The sequence below is a fragment of the Gymnodraco acuticeps genome, unplaced genomic scaffold (genome assembly GCF_902827175.1).
Source record: "Gymnodraco acuticeps unplaced genomic scaffold, fGymAcu1.1, whole genome shotgun sequence".
NCBI classification, from domain to species: Eukaryota; Metazoa; Chordata; class Actinopteri; order Perciformes; family Bathydraconidae; genus Gymnodraco; species Gymnodraco acuticeps.
The window spans coordinates 3,544,691-3,565,685 of record NW_022990125.1 but is presented as its reverse complement, the minus strand read 5'-3'; the positions used below and the strand labels follow the sequence as shown (position 1 = coordinate 3,565,685).

At 41.1% G+C, this 20,995-nt stretch overlaps 1 protein-coding gene across 1 annotated transcript in view; it reads left to right on the top strand.

The window, feature by feature from the left end:
- The window catches only part of wdfy3 (WD repeat and FYVE domain containing 3), a 120,060-nt gene that overhangs the window by 34,975 nt on the left and 64,090 nt on the right, over window positions 1-20,995 (top strand). The window contains 6 exon segments of the mRNA XM_034216627.1: window positions 2,246-2,329; window positions 6,053-6,242; window positions 7,029-7,243; window positions 8,831-8,943; window positions 11,408-11,645; window positions 17,711-17,811. Of these exon segments, the coding sequence (XP_034072518.1) occupies window positions 2,246-2,329; window positions 6,053-6,242; window positions 7,029-7,243; window positions 8,831-8,943; window positions 11,408-11,645; window positions 17,711-17,811 (941 nt within the window).

Sequence of the window (20,995 nt, the reverse complement as noted above, 5' to 3'; positions counted from 1 at the left end):
CATAGGTGTCAACACAAGTTCTAGACTAAACAACAACGGTTAAATAAGCTAAATGTTTTATTTTACTCTACGTAAGTGGTCGGTTACTTCATTATATAAAAGAAAAGGTATCGTATGGAGTTCAGCAGGTTGCAGCCACATGTTCCTCCATGTCTAATGAAGAACATCACATTTTTCAAGAATCCTGCTAACATGTTGAAGTTTATTTTTCCCCCCCGAAGGCTCTTTGTGTTCCTCTTTTAAATCCTAAAAGAACCCTCAATGAACATTATGTAAATGTAACACTTCAGAATCTACTATAATGAGTCTAAGGGTGTCAAACTCAATTTCATCGCGGGCCAAATTAGCATTATGGTTCCACTCAAAGGGCCGGTTGTAACTTTAAGTCTATATGAATATATAATATATATAAAATAATGTATTACATTATTGCCTCTGCATTGGATTATTATTGGATATGGTAATAACTTCATAATTAACTACGTCTGAAAGCAAAAGTCTAGGGCAAATAATTGCAAGTCTCTTCAGTCTCTCACAAAATGAGATGCATTGTGGGACATGTAGTTTATTGGCAACGTGCTTCTGTAAAGCGGCATGTAACCGTATAATAAACGTATTATATTATTTGCAAGCTCTTGCGGGGCCACATACAATCAAGTCGCGGGCCCAAACAGTACCAAAGTAGTACCAAACAGGAACATCTAACAAAGATGTGAATCGTGCTCCAAGGTTCAGCTTCCAGGTTCATTTAGACCATTCTTTAGACCAGTCTAGTGAAAGTACCGCAGCAAGTCCATAGCTGTGTTTATCTCAGTGCGGGCTTCACAGCTCACTCTGTCTTCATCTGAGACTCACATGGCTGAACTGTGGCAGCCCAAAACTCAAAGACTTTAAAGTGGACACGCAACAGTTGAATGTGTCTTGCAAAATAGATATGTCAATGAAACGCCCCCGTTGATTACCGACCCTAAGACCGTTATTTTGCATGACAAGTTTTCTGAAATTGCATTTTTTTTGATTGAAGGATTGTTATGCTTTTAGGGGTTTTCCCTTTCCTGTAGTGTAGTATATAGATGTGTGTGCATGTAAATGGTCTGCAAAGGCTAAAATCCCCCCCAAAACACCACGATTGTTGAAAAGAATAACTATGTATTAGTTTACCCTTAATCAGAATCATCCTTTACAATCTTCTTCTCACATTTCTGCTTCTGTGCTTGTGTGCGCCACTTGGAGGTAACAACGAAAGCAATTTCTGTTGCATTTACGGAAAGTATACAAATAAAAGTTTTAAAGGTAACCAAGGCCCTATTCTCCCATTTTGTTGTGTCTAACAAAATTGTATTTAAATCGGTACAGTATTGAGCCAGAACAATACTGGACCAAGTTCTTACATTCCCCATTGGTCACAACACCATAGGAAAATTATGTCCAGGTTGAAAAGTACAGAAGTTACTCTTTAAAGTCCTCAGTCATAGAACAGTCCAGTGATGATGCATTTTTGTAATATTGCAGAAAATAAGATCTGTAAAAAAACAAATGTTTATGATTATTACATGTTTTGTTCAGCACGATAATCTCCACATACAAAAAAACACTATTATAATTTTTGAAGCTTGAATGCCAGAGGTAAAAAGCTGACGTTAGGCTATAAATAAAGGACATCACAGATGCATTAATGCTCAGTTGACTAGAAGACGAGGCAACGGAAAGCGCTGAAATGCTAACTCGTTCCCGGGTTTAAGGACTCATTCCGGTATCGCTCCATTTGACTCTAGCAATAGTTGACTGTTTATTATAAGATTTTAAACCTAAAATAGATAAAGTCGACGTTGGTTGCCGACAAAATGCTGCAGACCCACTTTTTAGTTACCGCCGTTTATAAGCAACACAGATGCTTTGGAACGTCTTTAAACACCACAGATTCAAATTAAGGGGAAATATCAAAAAATGTTTTAAAAAATCGATGACTTCGAGAAAAGGGACCTGGTTTGAGACTCATTCCTGCATCACTCTGTTGTGTCTGCACTACGCGCCCAGCGCGTGTGTAGCTCTAGCTGGCGTCACGCATGAGCTCCAGCTCTGATGCTGTTTCTCCTTCCAGCTTTCCACTAACAGCTTCTTTCCTTCTGTTCTTTTCTCTCCGTCTCTTTTTCTTCTCATCCTTGGCCTGGCGTGTGTGTGTGTGTGTGTGTGTGTGTGTGTGTGTCTGTGTGTGTCTGTGTGTGTGTGTGTGTGTGCCATGCAGTCGTGCGGAGCAGGTGCCTCCCTGCCTGACTCACGAGACCTCGCTGCCCTCGCCGTGGGGCACACCAGCACTCGCCAGGAAGAGGTAGCTACAGCGCTCTGCCACTTTCCTCACACTCCTCCCTTCCTTGTTCATCTTCCTCGCCTTCATTGCAGCACTTAAAGGAACCATTGTGGCCAAAATGATCATTAACTCTCCTAACTGTCACGTGAATCTAATAGCTAACCAAACTAATGTGGTAAAGGACACGTCCTCACCATCAGCTTCAAAGCACACTTCAGGTCATGCATCATTTATACTTAAAACCAATGATTAATTGCATTGTCAAATAATCTATTGCTTGTATTGATGATAATTAATTTTATTGTCCAATAAAAAAGCCCAAGTTTTTAAAATGTTGTCTGTTCAAACTGCAAAGATGAATTTAACAAAGAAATAACAGCTACAAAAGTGTGACATTTTGTACAGCTCCTCAAATATAAGGATATGCTGCCTCACCACTTTATTTAAAACCTTTCCCACAGTTACTGCTTACAGTCAAATTGTGTGATGAGAATCTTTGTATATATTCAGATTTATTTATTTTAACCTTTTTTTCGGGGAAATCTGTGTCTTTATTGTAAACGGGGAGACAGGGGGGAAAACATGAGATAGGTCTCAGGCAGGATTCGAACCCCCCGTCGAACCCTCCGCTTCGGGATCAAGCTCTACCATCGAGTTATACGTCAGCCCTAATTCTGATTATTTATTTTTTTTAAATGTATTGTTTAATGGAGAAAATTATTGGTAAAATAATCAACAATGAAAATCATAATATTAAAAAATAACCCATATTATGCTGGCATTGTTGCTGATAACAAAATGTATGCTTTTATTTTTTACATGGATCAAGTAATTGATTTAAACGATTAATAATTTAGCTATAAACATAAAAAATGTAAGTACAGTATATATTTGATTTAATAAATGAATGTTATTGCCAAAGAACCCAACAAAAATGTTATATTTAGTTTGTTACCACGACAAAATGTGAAAGACTGCCTCACCACTTTATTTAAAACCTTTTCCACAGTTACTGCCAGGCAGGAAACGTGTGTAGAGAATCAACCAAATGACTCCTCACACCATATTCCTCCTTACTCTCCTTTTCTTTCTTCTCCTTTCATCCAATTTTTCTTTTAGCTGAAGCCCCCCCCCCCCCCGACCTCACACTTTAACCCAGACTCTGTTGCTTTTTGAATTGAATGAACACAAGGAAAAACTGTAAGGACGTGTAAAGTGGTCTCTGCCTCAGTGAGCTATAATAATAACGGTCAAGGTGAACTGGATGTCTCCTCTCTGTAGTCTCTCCTTCTGTCTGTCTGGATCTGCTCCAAGGATGCATATTCATTAGGTGGACTAAACTGACAATTACAGACGATAAAGTCCTTGTCCTTGTTTTTTTAATTCACTATAAGCTCATGTTCTTGGAATTAATTTCTTCTTTAATACACTATACAAGCACACAATTGTAAATCTTAGCTAGCCGTATTGTTTTTTAACACTGCCATAATCAAGATTTTGACATTCTCAAATATTTTACAATTTATTTTAGTAGTCTGACAAATACAAAATATGTTTGTCAACCTTAGTAAAATGGGCTGAAATGTAAACATGAATCCACTCTGGAAACACTTTTTAAGAAGGAAACATGCTACCTTTTTGTAAAAGGAATATGCAAATTGTAACAATTTTCCTATTTTTATTTGGCCGACTAAGTGTGGAACTAGTCCCAATTCATATACAATCTACGTTTATGTCATACTCAAAACTTTCCATATGCAAAACAAAGACTCATGACAACATTAAAGGGGCGCCGTATAGCTCAATTGATAGAGTTGGTGGCCCATTTACTGGGTCTGGATCCCCAAGCGGAGTATCCAGGTTAAAATTTGGGCAGTGATCATTTGCCACTTGTCATCCCCTGTGTCTAAAAATATAAATAATCTTAACCCCCAACAACAAAACTAAATATTGTGGTTTCAAAAAAATAAATACAAATCTTTGTGAAAACCACATTTGGGTCCACTGCCCTTTTCTGCTTTATCTGCTTGAGCAAGCCTTTACCTGCATGTTGAATTACTGCTGGAGATTTTAATGTAGCCACAACCATCCACTCACAAGTCAGCTATGTCTTTCATTTGTAAGTCTCTTGCCTTGAAAAGCAGATAATACTAAATTAAAACAAAACTCCACCTATACTAAAAAACGAACAATGAAAGAGGCCGCCAGCCAACAACCCAGAGAGTTAGTTTCCTGCCCCACACCCAACCCTTCCAGCACTTCATGCTGACTCCAGCCTTCTGCAGCTCTCCTGAGGGGGGATTTGCCACTCTTGTAATTTTGCATCGCAGCATCCCAGGCTCCTTGTTTAATTTCCCGCTGCAGGCTCTTTAAAGCACACAGGAACGGCTCTGTGCTTTAGATCTAACCTTCTGACGCGTGTAAAACAAAGTTGTAGTAAAAGAAGTAAAAGCAACGTTTACATGGATTCAGCTTGGAAGTGTTCCCGTCCTCCTTATAAGAATGTTTCCACTGAGCTATTGAACACAAGGACTTTTGTGTTTCATTTGCATCATGTAACCCTCACGCCTCAATTGGCTAGCGCTCCAACACGTTGTACATCTAGGGCTAAGGGCCGGGACCTCTCTAATGGCACATTTCCACTGCAGCGGGGTAGCCCCGTTTAAGCGTCCTCGCTCAGGCCTCGCTGGCCGTCCGAGGCCGTGGCGCATTTCCATTACAGTTTAGGACCTGGGGTAGCAACGCAGTGTAGGCGGGGCGATCGGCTTCACATTTCGAGTTGTTCCGTCGAGCTCCCGCTGGATTTTATCATCCCCAATGAGATGTAGGAACGTCGTCACCTCCTCGGTCGACCACGGTGTGCTTTTCTTTGACGTTGCCATTTTTGTAGCTCCTCCGTTTACAAAATGCTGTTTATAAAAATGCTGCAAGCTTGCTTCTAGATATATATGCGATGCTAGGGATGATCTCGCGCGCCATCTTGTGACGATTCTCTCTGACCAATCAGCAGTCAAGAGTGTTGACGTCACTAGTTCAGCCCTGGCCCTGGTCTGAGGGAACCACGATTTTATGAGGCCGGAAAAAGAGGGAAAAAGTACCCGCTAGCCGGTACTAGGCTATATGGAAACGCCACCAAAAGCTGGCCTGGCCGCTTGAGGACGGTTAAGGACGCTTAAACGGGGCTACCCGCTGCAGTGGAAATGCGCCATAAGTGGTTGACCAATCACAACAGAGCCGGTCAGCTAACCAATCGGAGCAGACTGGGCTCTGGTTTCAGACAGAGGGTGAAAAGAGGTGCTGCAGCACAGGCAGTATGAGACAAATAAAGAGCTTTTTGAAAACATGTCACAGTAGAGGCACAACATACGATTATGAAACCTGAGAATTAGCATAAAAGGGCCCCTTTTTAAAGTCTCCAAATAATGGTCTAGGCTGTGAGAGTAAACGCTAGTGGAAAGATTACATTTCTTACCTCAAATTGAACTGAAATAAGGAGAAAATGCTGCCTTAATCTATTCTCATAGCTATATCAACTGGAAATCTACAGGGTTTCCTATCAAACTAAATTACAAAAGTAATTATTGTTGCCTCTTCTTGCTAAGAAAATAAAAACTCAGCGTTAACATTTGACCCTTTTCCATCACTTGTCATGGTTGTTTTCTGTAAAACGTTATAGGTAGACTTGTTTGGCTTGATTCAACTGGAACTAAACTTGCCTCTCTTTCTCCCTTTGCCCCCCCCCAGACAAGGCTACTACGGTACGTCGGGTCCCCCCGCTCCTGTCAAAGCCCTCACAGACTTGAAGCTCCACCTGGCCAACGCCTCTCACCCCGCGTCCTCATCCTCCTCCTCCGACATGGTAGTCATCCACCCGGGGGCCGTGCTGGCCATCCTGGACCTGCTGCCCTCCGTCTGCTCGGAAAGCCAGCCGGAGGTGAGGAAACACGAGAAGGAAATGTGCTAACATGCATTTCCTGTTGAAGGGGGTGAAGGGTCATGTGCAGGGCAGGAAGTCATAACTCCCCAAGTCCTTACTGCTTTCTGTTCTACAGTGTGTTTATCTCTTTTATTTATTTCATTGCATCTTTTTGTTTTTAACTGAGTTTAGCAAAAGCAAGTAGGAAAACTAAAAACACAATACAAACCAAAAAACTATGAACCACCAGAGCAACTAAAACCGGACACAAAGGAAAACCAAAAACGACAAAAACATTATAATAATAAATAAATAACTGTAATCATCACGAAAAAAAAATTAAAGAAATTAAATAAAAAATCAGTCAGCTTGTCGAAAACTGTGTCATTAAAACAAGAGACCCTCTTAACAAATGTACATTTTATTGAATATTGTGGGTTTTTTTCAACTCTGTATGCATGTTTGCCTGTATGACATTGTTTTTTTGTCTTTGAGTACAGAGAAGCGCTATATAAATGAAATATATTTTGATAATTATAACAATCATTTTTTTGGTTGTTGGATGGGGTGATTCATACATATTATAACAGGTTTTGCCGTGTATTATAAAAACTAAAATAATATTACCCTGCACCTCTTGGAGATTGAATTGCAAAATTATAAGGTGAACCAAATGCCTAAAAGAACCAAGGAGATTTCAAATTAAAATGACAAATTTAAAGATTGTAATAATTCAAATGAAAGGGTCAGGGTTATATAGGGTGTTTATATAATGGTAAAATAATCTTTGTGTCTGCCCTCCAGCACGCCCTGGACCTGCAGCTGGCGGTGGCCAACATCCTGCAGCTCCTGGTGAACAGTGAGAGGAACCAGCAGGTTCTGTGTGAAGCCAGCCTCCACCAGCGGCTGCTGCAGCGCTGCAGCCAGGCCCTGGGCGACGAGGACCACCCGCTGCACCCCCCGCTGCAGAGGATGTTTGAGAGGCTGGCTTCTCAGGCCCTGCAGCCGATGGCACTCAGGTACTGATATTGTAACCTCTGTTACGCGGGCTACTACACCCATAGCCTCAACAATAATTCGGAGCCAGTCCCGAGATTGTTCCTATTACCCTTTAAAACTATTGTTAACTTGGGGGTTTTCATTTTCCTGTAGGGAATGCATGTATTAATCTGTTAATATCCCAAAGTTAGGAGGTGTGGGAGGTTCTCTAAAATGTTTTTTAGGATTCAAAGCAGTTTAGGATTCAAAATATTCAATATGTCAGCTTTCCAAATGTACTCGAAAATATATGGTTCAAATGTTTACCTCAAGAATACAACAGTGAGATTTTGTAACAACTCATGTAAATATCGCTTTATTTATTTACAATAAAACAAGAGCCTCAAATGTAATGGCCGACAGAAGAGAGATGACAGGTCATTCGTAAAGAGGGAGATAAACCAAAAAGTCCACAAGCAAATTGTGAAATCACCCCGTTAATAATGTCTACATGATGTGCACTAATATTTAGCATCGTGCGAGCAAGTTAGCATGTCACCTTATTATGGTGACATGCTAACTTTTTAAATAAGTCCCGCCTATTGGGCTCAACATAGAGGTGAGTTTGTTTCTGTTTTGGAAGCGTAATCTTCTTTGACAGGTTTCAGTGAGTGATGGAGGGCTATGTATGCAGAATAAATGGAGCAACTCTCATTTCCCGCTTGACTGGTTAAGTGAGCTGGAGTTTGGGGTTGAGGAACTGTGGGGAAGCTAATTGACATGCACATGGTTGCCTCTTTTGATATGTAAATCCCCCGCTTCCCCGTCATTGTGCTGGAGGTAAACATATCTGTAGCTGTCAATCTGTCTCCCTCCCTCCTCTCCTCTGCTCCCACTCTATCCGTCTGCCTCACTCTTGTGCTGTCAGTCACTTTCCTTTCAAAATTCCTCCCTCCTCCTTCCTGTTTTCCCCCTGGTTCCTTGCTTCGCTCCATAGTCTTCCTGTTACTCAGGTTCTCTTCTGAAGCTGTCTGGTGTCGCTCACTCACTGGGACTTCTTGCCTTCATGTCACTTACATGCCAATCAACCTCATCATTGACTTTAAATAGACCAGAGCATGCTGTTCACCACAACTGTTGACAAGCAAAAGTCCACCTGCATATTACCGGCTGATCTTACATCATTCATACAATTGGATAGACACTGTTATACAGAGTGCTTTTTGAGTTTCATGAGAAAAAGGAGTCATTTTGTCAATAACAGCCTTATACTTGAATAAAAACAATGAGCATAATATAGTGATGAATAAAAACAATTCTTCAACCAAAGTCCTATAGCTATTAGTTTCAATCCATGCTGTTTCTACGTTTAACAGTGAGTGTTGTCAAGAACATTAAAGTATAGAAACATGTCACAGTAAACGCACAAAATACAGCGAGGAACCTGGAAATTAGCGTAATAGGACCAATTTAATTATGTTGAATTCAATCTATTCAAAGTTGGTTCCGCATCAAGAAAAAAGTCTGTAACAGTTTTATCAAATTGTCTTTTGATTCTTCCTGAAGTTTTTTCTATTCTTTGTTGGTGTATTCTTACTCTTGACATCCTGGTCTTCTTCCCCTCACAGGGAGTTCTTGCGCCTTGGGAACCCTCTGAACTGCGGCGCCTGGGACAAGAAGCTTCTGAAGCAGTACCGGGTTCACAAACCGAGCTCTCTCAGCTACGACGCCGAGATGAGAAGTAAGAACAGCTTTATCCTGCTTTTGATCACATGATAGTCACTATGCTAGGGGATTCAGAAGAAATACTATACCTGGTTTTATTTATCAGATCTTATGGGAAGAAAATAAGTGCAGTGTCTACTTCAAGGAAGATTTCAAGTGTTCTATCCTTTCGTTTCGTAAGATTGTCATACCTAAAGTATTACCTTTTCAAATGAATGTTGGCCCTATGTTGCAGCTAAACCACATGTGAGAGATACATGTTGCTGTGAGAGATGGATGTTGCTGAGTAGAGTTGAACGTTTTTATTTAAATATTTTTTTGTTATAAGCTGTAAAAAAGTGAAATGTCAAGGTGATGAACTTTCAAATGAATACATTTTTAATAAAAAGCTGTGTAAATGATGTACTCAAAAGGACAAAACAGCTGGTATCAAGTGATTTATGCAGGTAGCAGATTATAACACGTTATTTGAATTCATGGGCATACATGACGGCTCAAATAGCTGAGAATTGAGGAGTTTGCTCCATAGCAGTCTTATAGCACGTTTATGAAATGGTTTATGTCATTTGGGAGCCATTCCCATCTGCCAGAGCCATGGCAGCAGCTTCCTCCTGGGAGAAGCTTTAATTCTGTGCTAAACGTTTGGAAAATGGCCATCAATCTTGTAGCAATTCTGCCATTTTTCTTTGCTCTCTCTCACTTTCTCTGCGAGCTCATCGGGACGAGTCCTCCGGTGAATAGGCTGTGATTGAGCTTTCCTCCTGTTGAAACTACTAGCTTGGGCTTGCAGGTGGAAAGGGGACGATTCTTTAGGTTTTCAGAAAGCTTCAGTTTATTAAAGTCAGTGGAATATCTCATCTTTACCATGCACAACTCTCAATTATACCGTATTTGACCCGGCATTAATTTCCTCCAGAGTTCAGAGCCTATAGAAAGAGTACCACTGTTAGAAATGGTAAACCCTCTCCATTAAAGGTAACAAACAGTTCACGTAGGGCTCACAACGCAATTAACCACTATACCAAGTTTGACCCAAAGTTCCTCCCGTAATTCCAGCGCACATTTTTACAATTCATTGCATGACAGTAAAATGGCAGAAAAAGCTTAGGAATTGGAAAAAACTGGAACAATACTCATGTATTGCACTAGGGCTGTACCCAAATATCCGAATATTCGTTCGTTGGAGTACTATTCGGGTTTCAATTTTGTATATTCGTATTTATTTATTTTTTTCGTTTTTAAAAATTGAATTGATTGAAATCTCCAATATCAACGTTAGAGCTTGTGCCTCTTCGGGGGGTGCTAACACTTAACCATAAACTTTATCGTTTACTTTCTCCGTCTTTATATGTAGATATGACTTTTCTCCGTTAATCTCCGTCACGTTGTTTCCATAGCAACAACAACTTCCTGTCAACAGCGCTAACTCTCCTTCAAAATAAAAGCATGTCCATAAAAAATAGGAAGCCAAGCCAAATTACACTTAAGACCATACACAGTCTATGCTTAAGACGTATGGTCTACAACTGCAACGAAAGTAACAAACAAAATGCAATATCTTTTTCAATTTCAAAGAACACAAATTGGGTTGTATACATTAACAAAATTAAACAACAATACTGTGTAGAATAACAAAATGAATGCCGCGAATAAAACCGAAATACACGTGTTGAAGCGGTATGCAGCTGATTACTACACACCCAAAATCATATATTATAACAAAGTAAAAAACACTCTTTATTCTCTTACCAGTCTGTCATGCATTTATTTATTACAACACCACTGGTATTTATGTTTTATAACATGTATTAATCATGATTAATCACAGATTATTATTGTGTACAATAAAGTACACAAGGTAGGGTTTCTGAAAAGACCTGTATTCATTTTTAAATGAACAGCAATTTGTAGGAAACCCATACTAGAATTCTTACTCTTTGATAAACATCCAATTGATGCATTTTCTCCCTGTTTAAACACAGATTGTCTTTCCACTGTGTCATCTAATACAGATGGCTTGTTTTCTGTTACCAGCTGCTAATGTTTGTAATTTCGTGGCTTCCTCAGCATGTCCTAATTGCTTATTGTGTTCCCTTCCAGCTGAGAATATATATTAAGTCCCGACTAATTAATGCCCTTTACAAACTCCCACCGTTAGAGAAACATAGCACTGTGTGTTCTGTCTGTGAGACGATAATGTAGCACGCTTTGTTAGCTGCTATTGTGTTGCAGTGTTGATTAAATGTGCCTCTGTCAGATTGACTAACTTTTAAATAAGGGAAGGAATCCATATTCTTGGTACGGGTTAAAATATTCTACTTAGAACCAGGAGATATTTTATTCACTTTGGGACAATCCAGCTGCTAGTCTAAGGTCTCTTTTCCTCAAGTCAAACAGATCTAACATTTGTATTTTATTGTATTTATACTATATAATCCGGATGTTTGATTTAACCAAAGCTATCCTACCTTACTCCACAGACAGTATGACCATGTCCATGGAGGGCTTCGGTCCTGACAGCGTCTTCGCCACGCCGGCGGAGGACAACGGGCAGTACCGCATCAGCCGCAGCCTGGTGCGCTCCGCCGAGGGCAGCACCGTGCCGCTGACCCGGGTCAAGTGCCTGGTGTCCATGACAACGCCCCACGACATACGCCTGCACGGATCGGCTGTCACGCCTGCATTCGTGGAGTTTGACACCTCACTGGAGGGCTTCGGGTAAGTCAGCTTGAACATTAAGTGTTTACTTACCCTCCAAAAACAATCATTTGTTTTTGAGCCTTTTTCTGTCCAGGGGAAGGGAGAGGGTCACAAGCTCTGTACACTCCTGATTTTACCTGCTAGATTTTTTTACTCATCAAGCAGATGCCAAACAACATATTTTTGTTTCTGTTTCCCTAACAATTTAAGACAAGGAAATCTCCTTTTACTGTAGCTCTGTTTTGGTCTCTTTTGCCCTTTAGCTGCTATATAATCCACTTTCTTCACCAGGTAGTCATTACAGCTGCCTTTTGCTGCTCGAAACCGGGCTAATGAGACTGTATTTGTGCTACAAACTGAAACGATGACCTAAAAGAGGCTAAAAAAACATTGCTAAATCTGAGAAACATAGGTAACTCCAGGAATGAACCAATCTTCATCATATGATTTAAAAAAAACATGATGATTTCAGTCATCTTCAATCTCTTCTTTCTCCTTATGGATCCTCCCAGCTGACGCACACCCCAGGGTGCCACATGTTTTCCCCTGCAATTTAACAAGCTTTATTTATTCTTTATTTGCCTCGGAGCAGAACCTGTAACGGTCTCAACAGGAGGCTTTTATTTGCCTCGAGTTGTGGAGCCACACTGCGCATACAGACAGGCTCATTTTCCGCCTTTTATTTCATCCAACACCCTTCGCTTCGCACACTTTCGCTGTCGGGCTTCACTTTGCTCCGTGTGTGCGCCAGCGGCACAGTGAATGTTGGGGTCAGTGGAAATGAAGGCGGTGTGGGATGTGACCTTGGCAATTTGCCCACACACCTTTAGCAACACATACATGACACATGCACACTGATACACAGACAACAACTGTTCAAACTATGATATGTTCTTCATTAATATTCAGAAGGAACCAGGTTTAAGGAAAAGGAGACCCCTTACTAAAAGGTCGTTGTGGAGGTTTTCTGTCAGTTTGACAGCAAAATGCCAAAGGTCATTTCCAGTTATTACATGGCAAGAATTAATTATTAGATAGCCTCAATTTGAGTCGGATTTCAATAATTATTTTTTAAACATTACCCTGTAAAATCTCTGTATAAATCCAATTTCTTTAAAAAAAATTACTAAATGTCATTCCATTCCGTCTCACAGTCCAAGCCCCTACTGACTGAGCCACTGCCTTAATGATAATTAATGAATGCCTTAACTTAATAATAGGCTTACTCCTATAGACTGTATATAAACCTACACCATGTTGGTGTCTTATTGGCTCATCTCAGACCCAAGTGAAAAGCTCCAGAAAATCCACTGAGTGGTTTTTGAGTCTGTCGATATTATGCCCCCCCCCCCCCCCCCCCCCCCCCCCCTCCCTCGGCCGGGAAACACCTCCATTGGACTCCTTTGTTTACCTCCGTAACAAAGTGACATCACTATGTAATACCCGCGCTTCTATTGGCTAGTTCTCCAACACATTGTACGTGATGGGCTAAAGGGCGAGACAGCTTTAAGTGGTTGACCAATCACAACAGAGCCGGCCGTCAAACAAACCAGAGCAGACTGGGCTCTGGTTTCAGACAGAGGGTGAAAAGAGGTGCTGCAGCACAGGCAGTATGAGAAAAATAAAGAGCTTTATGAACATTAACATGTCACAGCATTTCAAAATATGAACCTGAACCATATTTCCTGCTCCATCATTTGTCAGATTTCCTGTTTTCTTTTTTTTTTACCCACAAGAACCCAGTTGACTCATCTCAGAATAGAACATGGAGTTTCTCCTGAAAACACAGCAGAGCAGCAGCACACTGGCAACCAGGCACTGGCCCACTTTACCTCAGCATCAACAGAGGACACACACATACACATACACACACACACACACACACACACACACACACACACACACACACACACACAAAAAGCCCATACCCCTCCTTCCTCTCCCATCTGTCACCATGAAATATTGATGCCCCTGCTGCTATTAGGAATCGCACACAGGCACTCTCTCCTCTTACACACATGCACATATCCACTCTCCGTCATGCACAACATGCTTACACACACTCCGACACACCACGGCACACTCAGACAGTCAGCCATCTCGCAAGGCCCCCCCCCCCCATCCAGTTAGGGTGGAGGGGAAAAGACTCCTTTTTATGGGGGGACTGCATCTCATTCTGCCTGAAATCTTTTTTAAATTAGCATAGCAAGCCAGTGAACGCCCCGGAGTGTTTTTGTTGCTCAAGGTGATGACTATTGGGAAACAAAAACAGCATACACCTAGTCACTATGAAGCAGCAGCGTAGTATTATTGCTAGTTTGACAGACAGAGTGCCTGTCCTTGAAAATAGTCCTTGAACGCATCATTGAATCCCGGCCAGCTTCAGGGACGCTGTCCTGTAGTCAACCCTGACCTTAGACCTTCCTGTCCAGGTGGGGGAACAAAGAAAGCCAAAAAAACCTTAGAAGTGGATTATATCTAGGGCTGTAACTGTAAAATAAATTATATTTACATTTTATAATTTAATTACTTAGTCATTGCATAAAAATAATTTAATCTATAATCCATCTTTTATTACACGTCATTCATAGAGCTCCATTTTAGTTTCCCAAAAAACACTGATAATATAAATGTTTCTAATGCCCAGCTTTTGATCGCTTTAAATCTAGTGATGAAATGTTTTTAGTTACTGTACATGCTAATTGGTTTTGTAAAGATGCCACATACAGGGTAAAGCAGTCTGGAAGTATTGAGAGAGATACTAACACATTGTTGATATTTTGGTTATTATTTATTATTCGCTAAATGTTGTACTTAAAGCTGTTGACATGCTATAATTACACAGCTTATTTGAATGCTCGATTCTGAGCGACAATTTTGACATTTCAGAGGTTGTTAATTCTCACTAACAGAGCGCTGCTAAGGAGGATCAAGGGACTATGTGCAGTCATATCAATCCGTTGAAAGATGTCAGAAAACACCATGAAACATTTTTTGAATGTTCATTTTTATATTTGTGGAGAGCGCAAAACTCTGGATTCATAATGGCTAAAAGTAAAGAAAAAAGAGAACAAGGGAAGGAAAGAGGTTGAAAGGTATGAAGGAAATTCTAATTCCCTTAAGAGAAACTGATAAATGATTAATGGAAAAGTTTGTCTTTTGTTATATTTAATAAAGTAATAAAGAAAGTCAATGTACAATTGAAATCAATGCAGGAACAGAGCAACTTCAGCCTCGGAGGATAAAATGGCTTTGCACCCAGAACACAGCTTACAGTCACACTATATTGTAAAAAGCAAATAGCCAACTGGTCCTACTCATAAATTCTCTTAGGCATTATCTAAACATCCTCACCATTAAACCATAAAACCCCCCAGTCCTTAACCAGTTGGCGAATCCACCTTTTGCCCTTCCTGAAATGTAAATCCTAAACATATGTCTTTGTTAAACACATAAAGGACTAACAATACTATTTAACCAAGTAAAAGGCAATCGGAGTATAAGACATCATCTATAATTTGGCAGGAAGTGCCACCGTCATTTTAAGTTACGTTGCCTTTGCAGCAGTTGGTGCGCAGTGGAACAAACTATTTTTTATTTGCAACAGCAATATGATCATGTTGAATATAATACAATTATTTTAAATCAATATTGTGAATCAACTCGGTGGTTCATTTAGTAGGTAGCCGTGTAATAAGTGGGATCATGTGCAGTGAACAAAGAACACTGTCATGGTGATCAGGTTCCCTTACATCATTTACCCACCCGTTATATGCTCTTTGTTGTAATAGTGTACCATGTCTGAGTTTTTGGCAAAAACAGGTATTTTGTCTGAGCTTAAGACTGAAGCCACACGAGAGCGGTAACGAACCGAATTCGATATCAAAAAAGTCTTCCGTCCACACGCAATAGGCACCAGAAACGTGTCCGTTCACACGAGACCGCTCGAAGGTGCTGGAGACGCTGTAGTACATATGCCGGGCCTGTAAGTGACGCTGTACTTCTGCCACAAAATACACCAAAAGCAGCGAAGAAGACTTCCCGCGCATGGTTACCATGGTTGCCCTTCCGTTTATTCTCCGCTGTGGACGCTCTGGCTCTTTTTCTCCCTCCCCGAGGCAAGCGTTTGCTCCTGCTGTAAATCTCTCCGGTAGTCCACCAGCAGACGAAAAACACCCACCTCTCCGCCTCTTCCAAGGAACGAGGGAACCGTGAGGCAGTCAACATGTCCGTTAAAGTTGAAATCTTCCGGACAAAATTATAAAAGTGCCGGTCAGAGGTCTTCTTTTGTTATTTATTGAGCTTTCAAACAAATTGATAACGACTCTATATAAATGATATAAGAATAATAAATGGAGCCTCTCTTTTCCTCCCCCTCTCCTGACAGCCCAGCAGCTGATCTCTGAGCAGGAGACGTGGGGAGAGGCGGGGCCATTGCGTCATCCTTATCAGAAAATTATCGTATAGGGCGTAGACACGGAGCTGTTTGCCCCCCCAGAGCGTTTCGTCCCCAGATTTACCCACCTTGGGACCCGTTATCGTTATCTGCGTTTCCCTGTCGGCCTCGTGTGGTCGAACCGTCTATATGATGGAGAACTGTAGCGGATACGACCGTTACCGTTCTCGTGTGGCTGCAGCCTAAGTTAGAGGAGGACCCTGTATAATGCTAATTTTCTACCATTTCTACTCAATTATTGCTGCAGTTTGGCTTTCTTTGGCCTTGTGTGCTGTCTACGGACTCCTCTGTACATATTAAGCTATGTCATGTTTCAAATAAAATGCTCTCTGGTATAATTTTTTAACACTTGGTTGATATTCTTCAGCTATGTTGATTTCATTTGCATAAATATAAGAATACAGCATATTTAGTTAGCAAAACTGCTTGTCCCTTTTTTTCTTTATCAAATGACACTTTTGTGTGTTGGTTACATAACCCTCTACCAAAGATTGGCTCTTGCACACACTTCAGAGATCATTTTAATGGTCACTTTCATATGCTCTTTTCCCATAGAGATCTTCTCCCATAGAGAAGAGCATAAGAAAATCCAAGCCTTGCTCTTTTTTTCCGTTATAGTAGTAATTGGTTTGTGACGCACATATTTTATGGCGTATATTCAAAGAGTCATATCGCTATTGGGGGAGTTCATAGAGGAATGCTGAAACAATACACTGAAGAAACTGACACGTTGACTTCAATTAAATGTTTTATGTCAACATATTTCACATAGTTGAAAGCAATAATATGAATATTAGGTTCAACTTAATATTATTGCTTTCGACTGACCTAATACAGTTAAGTGAAAGTGTCACGTCTGTCATCGAGGCTATCCTGCAGTGTGGTAAGGCTAGGCTGAATTCACCACCTTACTTTCATACATTTTGAGGTATTTTTGTATCTCTCAACAATAGGAAAAAGAAAACAGGTCCCCATGCTCATTTCCCAGAGCAGCAGTGTCTTCAGTGCTGCTTCAGGATGATTAGAGAGGGAACAAAGTAGCACCTTCACAGGGAGGCAGTGAGTCAGCAGAACACACAGCCGACTCACAAGTACAATTCTCTGTCATTTTGTGGAACTGTTGTCAGTCTTTGTCCACTGTAGAAGCCCTAGGAAAACTCAGACTTTATCAAACTAAAACATCATGTTAGCAGGATGCTTACTGGTGACCTTTCAACCTTTATTTAGCATTTCTTAGGCAGTCGTCATCCTATTTCTTTTCAGGTAATTCACATTATATTCAATAGCGGCACCTACTACTCATTGCAAGGAAATATGTCTGGCAGACTGAAAATCCAGCCTGAATGTACGCTTTCAGCCTACCTCTATCATGCATAATAAATCCTTGCGCATAAGCCAGTTGAGATTTCCATAATACAAAGCTCCTGTCTCCAGCGCTGAATTAGCACACTGTTCTTTGTAACCTCAGACTCTTCTTTGTAATAGTTTATCTCAGCGATGGAGCCAGACTGCCGCAGTAAATCTCTTTTACAACACTTGTAAGCTGACATCTTGTTTTGTGTGTGTGTGTTAAAGCTGTTTTCACCGGATAAAAGTCATTCATCCGTCCTCTGTTGTCCCCACGCAGGTGCCTGTTTCTGCCCAGCCTAGCGCCCCACAACGCCCCCACCAACAACACCAACGCCTCAGGTGTCAGTGATGGAGCCGTGCTGAGCGGGATGGGTACAGGTAAAGACCCACCACATTTTATTTCTGTTGCTTTTGGTTAATCTGGTACAATGTTTACACACTATTTGCTGTGTCATCTCAACACCTGGGTACTGTCTGGTTTTAGATTGGCTAGTTTTTCCTGAAATAACAAACTGCTGCTGTGTCCTGACAGGAAGTGACAAAGCCCAAAGGAATTGCACTGGCCGGTGAATAATATTGTTTCTTAGAGGCCAAACGGTGGTACTTCACTTCTGTTCTAGTTTGGGCCCAAGAATAAATGCTCCCATTGACTTACATTGGGAAAGAGGGCTCTGTAAATCAGCAAATCGTTTTTTCAGCTAAATAAACTACCCAGTACAAACACCATTGCAGTCCTTATTTGAATCATTAGGGTCCAGAAGTTATACAATGTTTGAATCCAGAGTTTTTTTCCCCTCTCCATTCATTTGACTGAACCAAGAACAGCAGATCGGAGGCAGGCTCAAGGAAAACTTAAGTGCACATGCTCTATTGGCCCTGATCTGGGTACTTTTTAAATCTCCAGTTCTCTTTTTAGCGCTTTGAGCACCAGGAAAAGCGCTTTATAAATGTAATGTAGTAGTATTATTATTATTAGGGCCCGAGCACGGAGTGCTAGGACCCAACGGTGTCCTAGCACGAAGTGCGAGGAACCTATTGTTATTCGTGGTGCTAGGAACCTATTGTTATTCGTGGTATTATTATTATTCCATATTGCAATGCTTATTTTCAGGCCTTTAGGATGCTGACAAAGTTGTATAATTTTGCACGGACGCCAGGACCGGTGAAAAATTTGATATTCTGGAGTCAATGGGTTAAATATTCCAACCTGCTCACTAGCGCCACCTATAAAAATCCCATTTTGCAAAAAATTCACAAAGTCGCACCGTAACTCCGAATGACCTGACATTTTGCAAACATATCCGGGTGGACCAGTTCTACAAATAATCCAATTGAAACCCTAAGCTCCGCCTACTTTATTTTTTTTTAAATTAGCATAATTTTAAAAACAGTTAAATATTCACTTAAATTTCAAATGTTGGTTTTTCAACACCAAACTCAGTATATAGCATCGCCGGAGGGTCAGTCACATTACCCTAGGAGATGAGTATGTTCAAACGATAAATATTTCCGCCATGAATTAAAACGTACTCGCAAAAAGGCGGGGCTTATAAAGAAATGCTCATAACTCATCAACAATGTATCCATTCACCACAGATTTTGGTGGAAAGGTTCAATCTGTCTTGGGAAATAGGCACACCAAATAATTTTCATTTAAGACTATAGGGGGCGCCAAAAACACCACCAATTTATAACTCAAGAGCGGATGGACGAATTATTATTTTTTTTTTTTACACATACTCTCGGGGTGACTACGAACTCAGATTTAAAGTGTCGGAACAAATTCAGAATGTGGGCGTGGCCTATACATTTTTTTTAAATTGCGATAGCATAAAATGAGCTTCGGACGCAAAACTTGGGACACACGTCACAGCCCACGACCTTTTCAAGAATGTAAAAAAAAAAACGTAATTTTTCAAATTCCAATGCAGGACAGGTTTAGCCCCTATCCAATATGGTACTTAATTGAGGAGCACATTTTTGAAAAATTACTCGTGGAGGTCGTAAGCTAACAGCGAATACACCATTTTTGACGATTTACATGTCACAAATTACTCCAAATGACTCCAAACTACTCGCGTATACTTTTTCCAATATTCACGAAACGCTGTATACATATTGCTATTATGATTGCACACATATTTCAAATTGCCTTTTATTAGCCCCGCCCACCAGAAAGTCGGCCATTTTGAAAAATGTGCGGTTTTCAGCCATTTTACGCACGTTCTTGCGAACTCCTCCTAGGGGAATGATCGGAACAATTCCAATCCAGGACAACTTCAGCGCATATCCAATGTCATGCTACATTGAGAAGGAATAGTCCTTCGCTCAAACGGGGACCTCGTAGGCTAACGGAGAATGTACCATTTTTGACCAATTATATGTCAGATAAGCTACTGAGGCCTGCCTGTTTGCCTGGCACATCAACTCTCACACACACACACACACACACACACACACACACACACACACACACACACACACACACACACACACCACACACACACACACACACACACACACACCTACTGTTAGTCCAACAACACCCTTTGCTGGCGGCATATTCATTACAAAAGACACTCGCTAACCCTAACCCTAATGTTTATTTGTAGATATCTCCTAAAGCCTACAAATAAAGTGTGACATGTAGGCCTGTTACATTTGTTATTGAGCGATATATATCATACACACTGTTCTGCTTTCTGCACTGACCTCAGCAGCTGTTGTCACTGTAACATCACCTAACATCCAGGGGACATGTGATTAGTGAGTAAACAAACGGTAAAGGGCAGAAAGTCTGATGCGCATTTGATCATCTCAAATAACTTATAATCACAACGAGAACAGTTTGCAGAGCTGTGCTTCGTTGACAGAAGTCCAGCCATGCGTCACACCTCTTTTAAACATCACTGTTGGCTGAAATCGTCTCAGGAGAATACTTCAGTGTACCCTCGGTTATAGCTCCTCCAGAGACACTCCTCTCTCCTCTAAATCAGTGTATCCTCGGTTACGGCTCCTCCAGAAAGCCTCCTCGATAATCGATCCTCGACGACCCTTTAGAGAAATTTGTTTTCCTTCGAGACGGCGCGCCGACATCCGTCTCCGGGTCGCTGCCGGAGGACCTGGGAGTCTGGGACGCGAAAATTATAGAAATGAGAAACGGCTCATTTCCCAGGACTCGCGCGCGTCTGCTTGACGCCGGGATGACCTGCCACCCTCCCCGACAGGCGCACGGACGCGAGGGCCCGCTCATCACTGCGCGCACAAGTGCGACCGCAGTTTTAATTATTATTATTATTATTATTATTTATACATCCATGGAGGTGACCAATGCCGCTGTTAGCTAGCTGTCTAGCACTGTTATCATTCAGGGTAGAATCATTTCAGACTGCCCAATTACCCAATAAAATGATCAATAGGCGCGTTCACACCGCAGTACTTTTCCCACTTTAGTTCCGATATAGTTCCGAAATGTTGCGTTCACACCAAAAAAATCCAGAACTGAAATGAGTTCATCAGAACCTTTTTACCCCCTTTTCTGTCCCTGCTAGAGAGCAGGGAC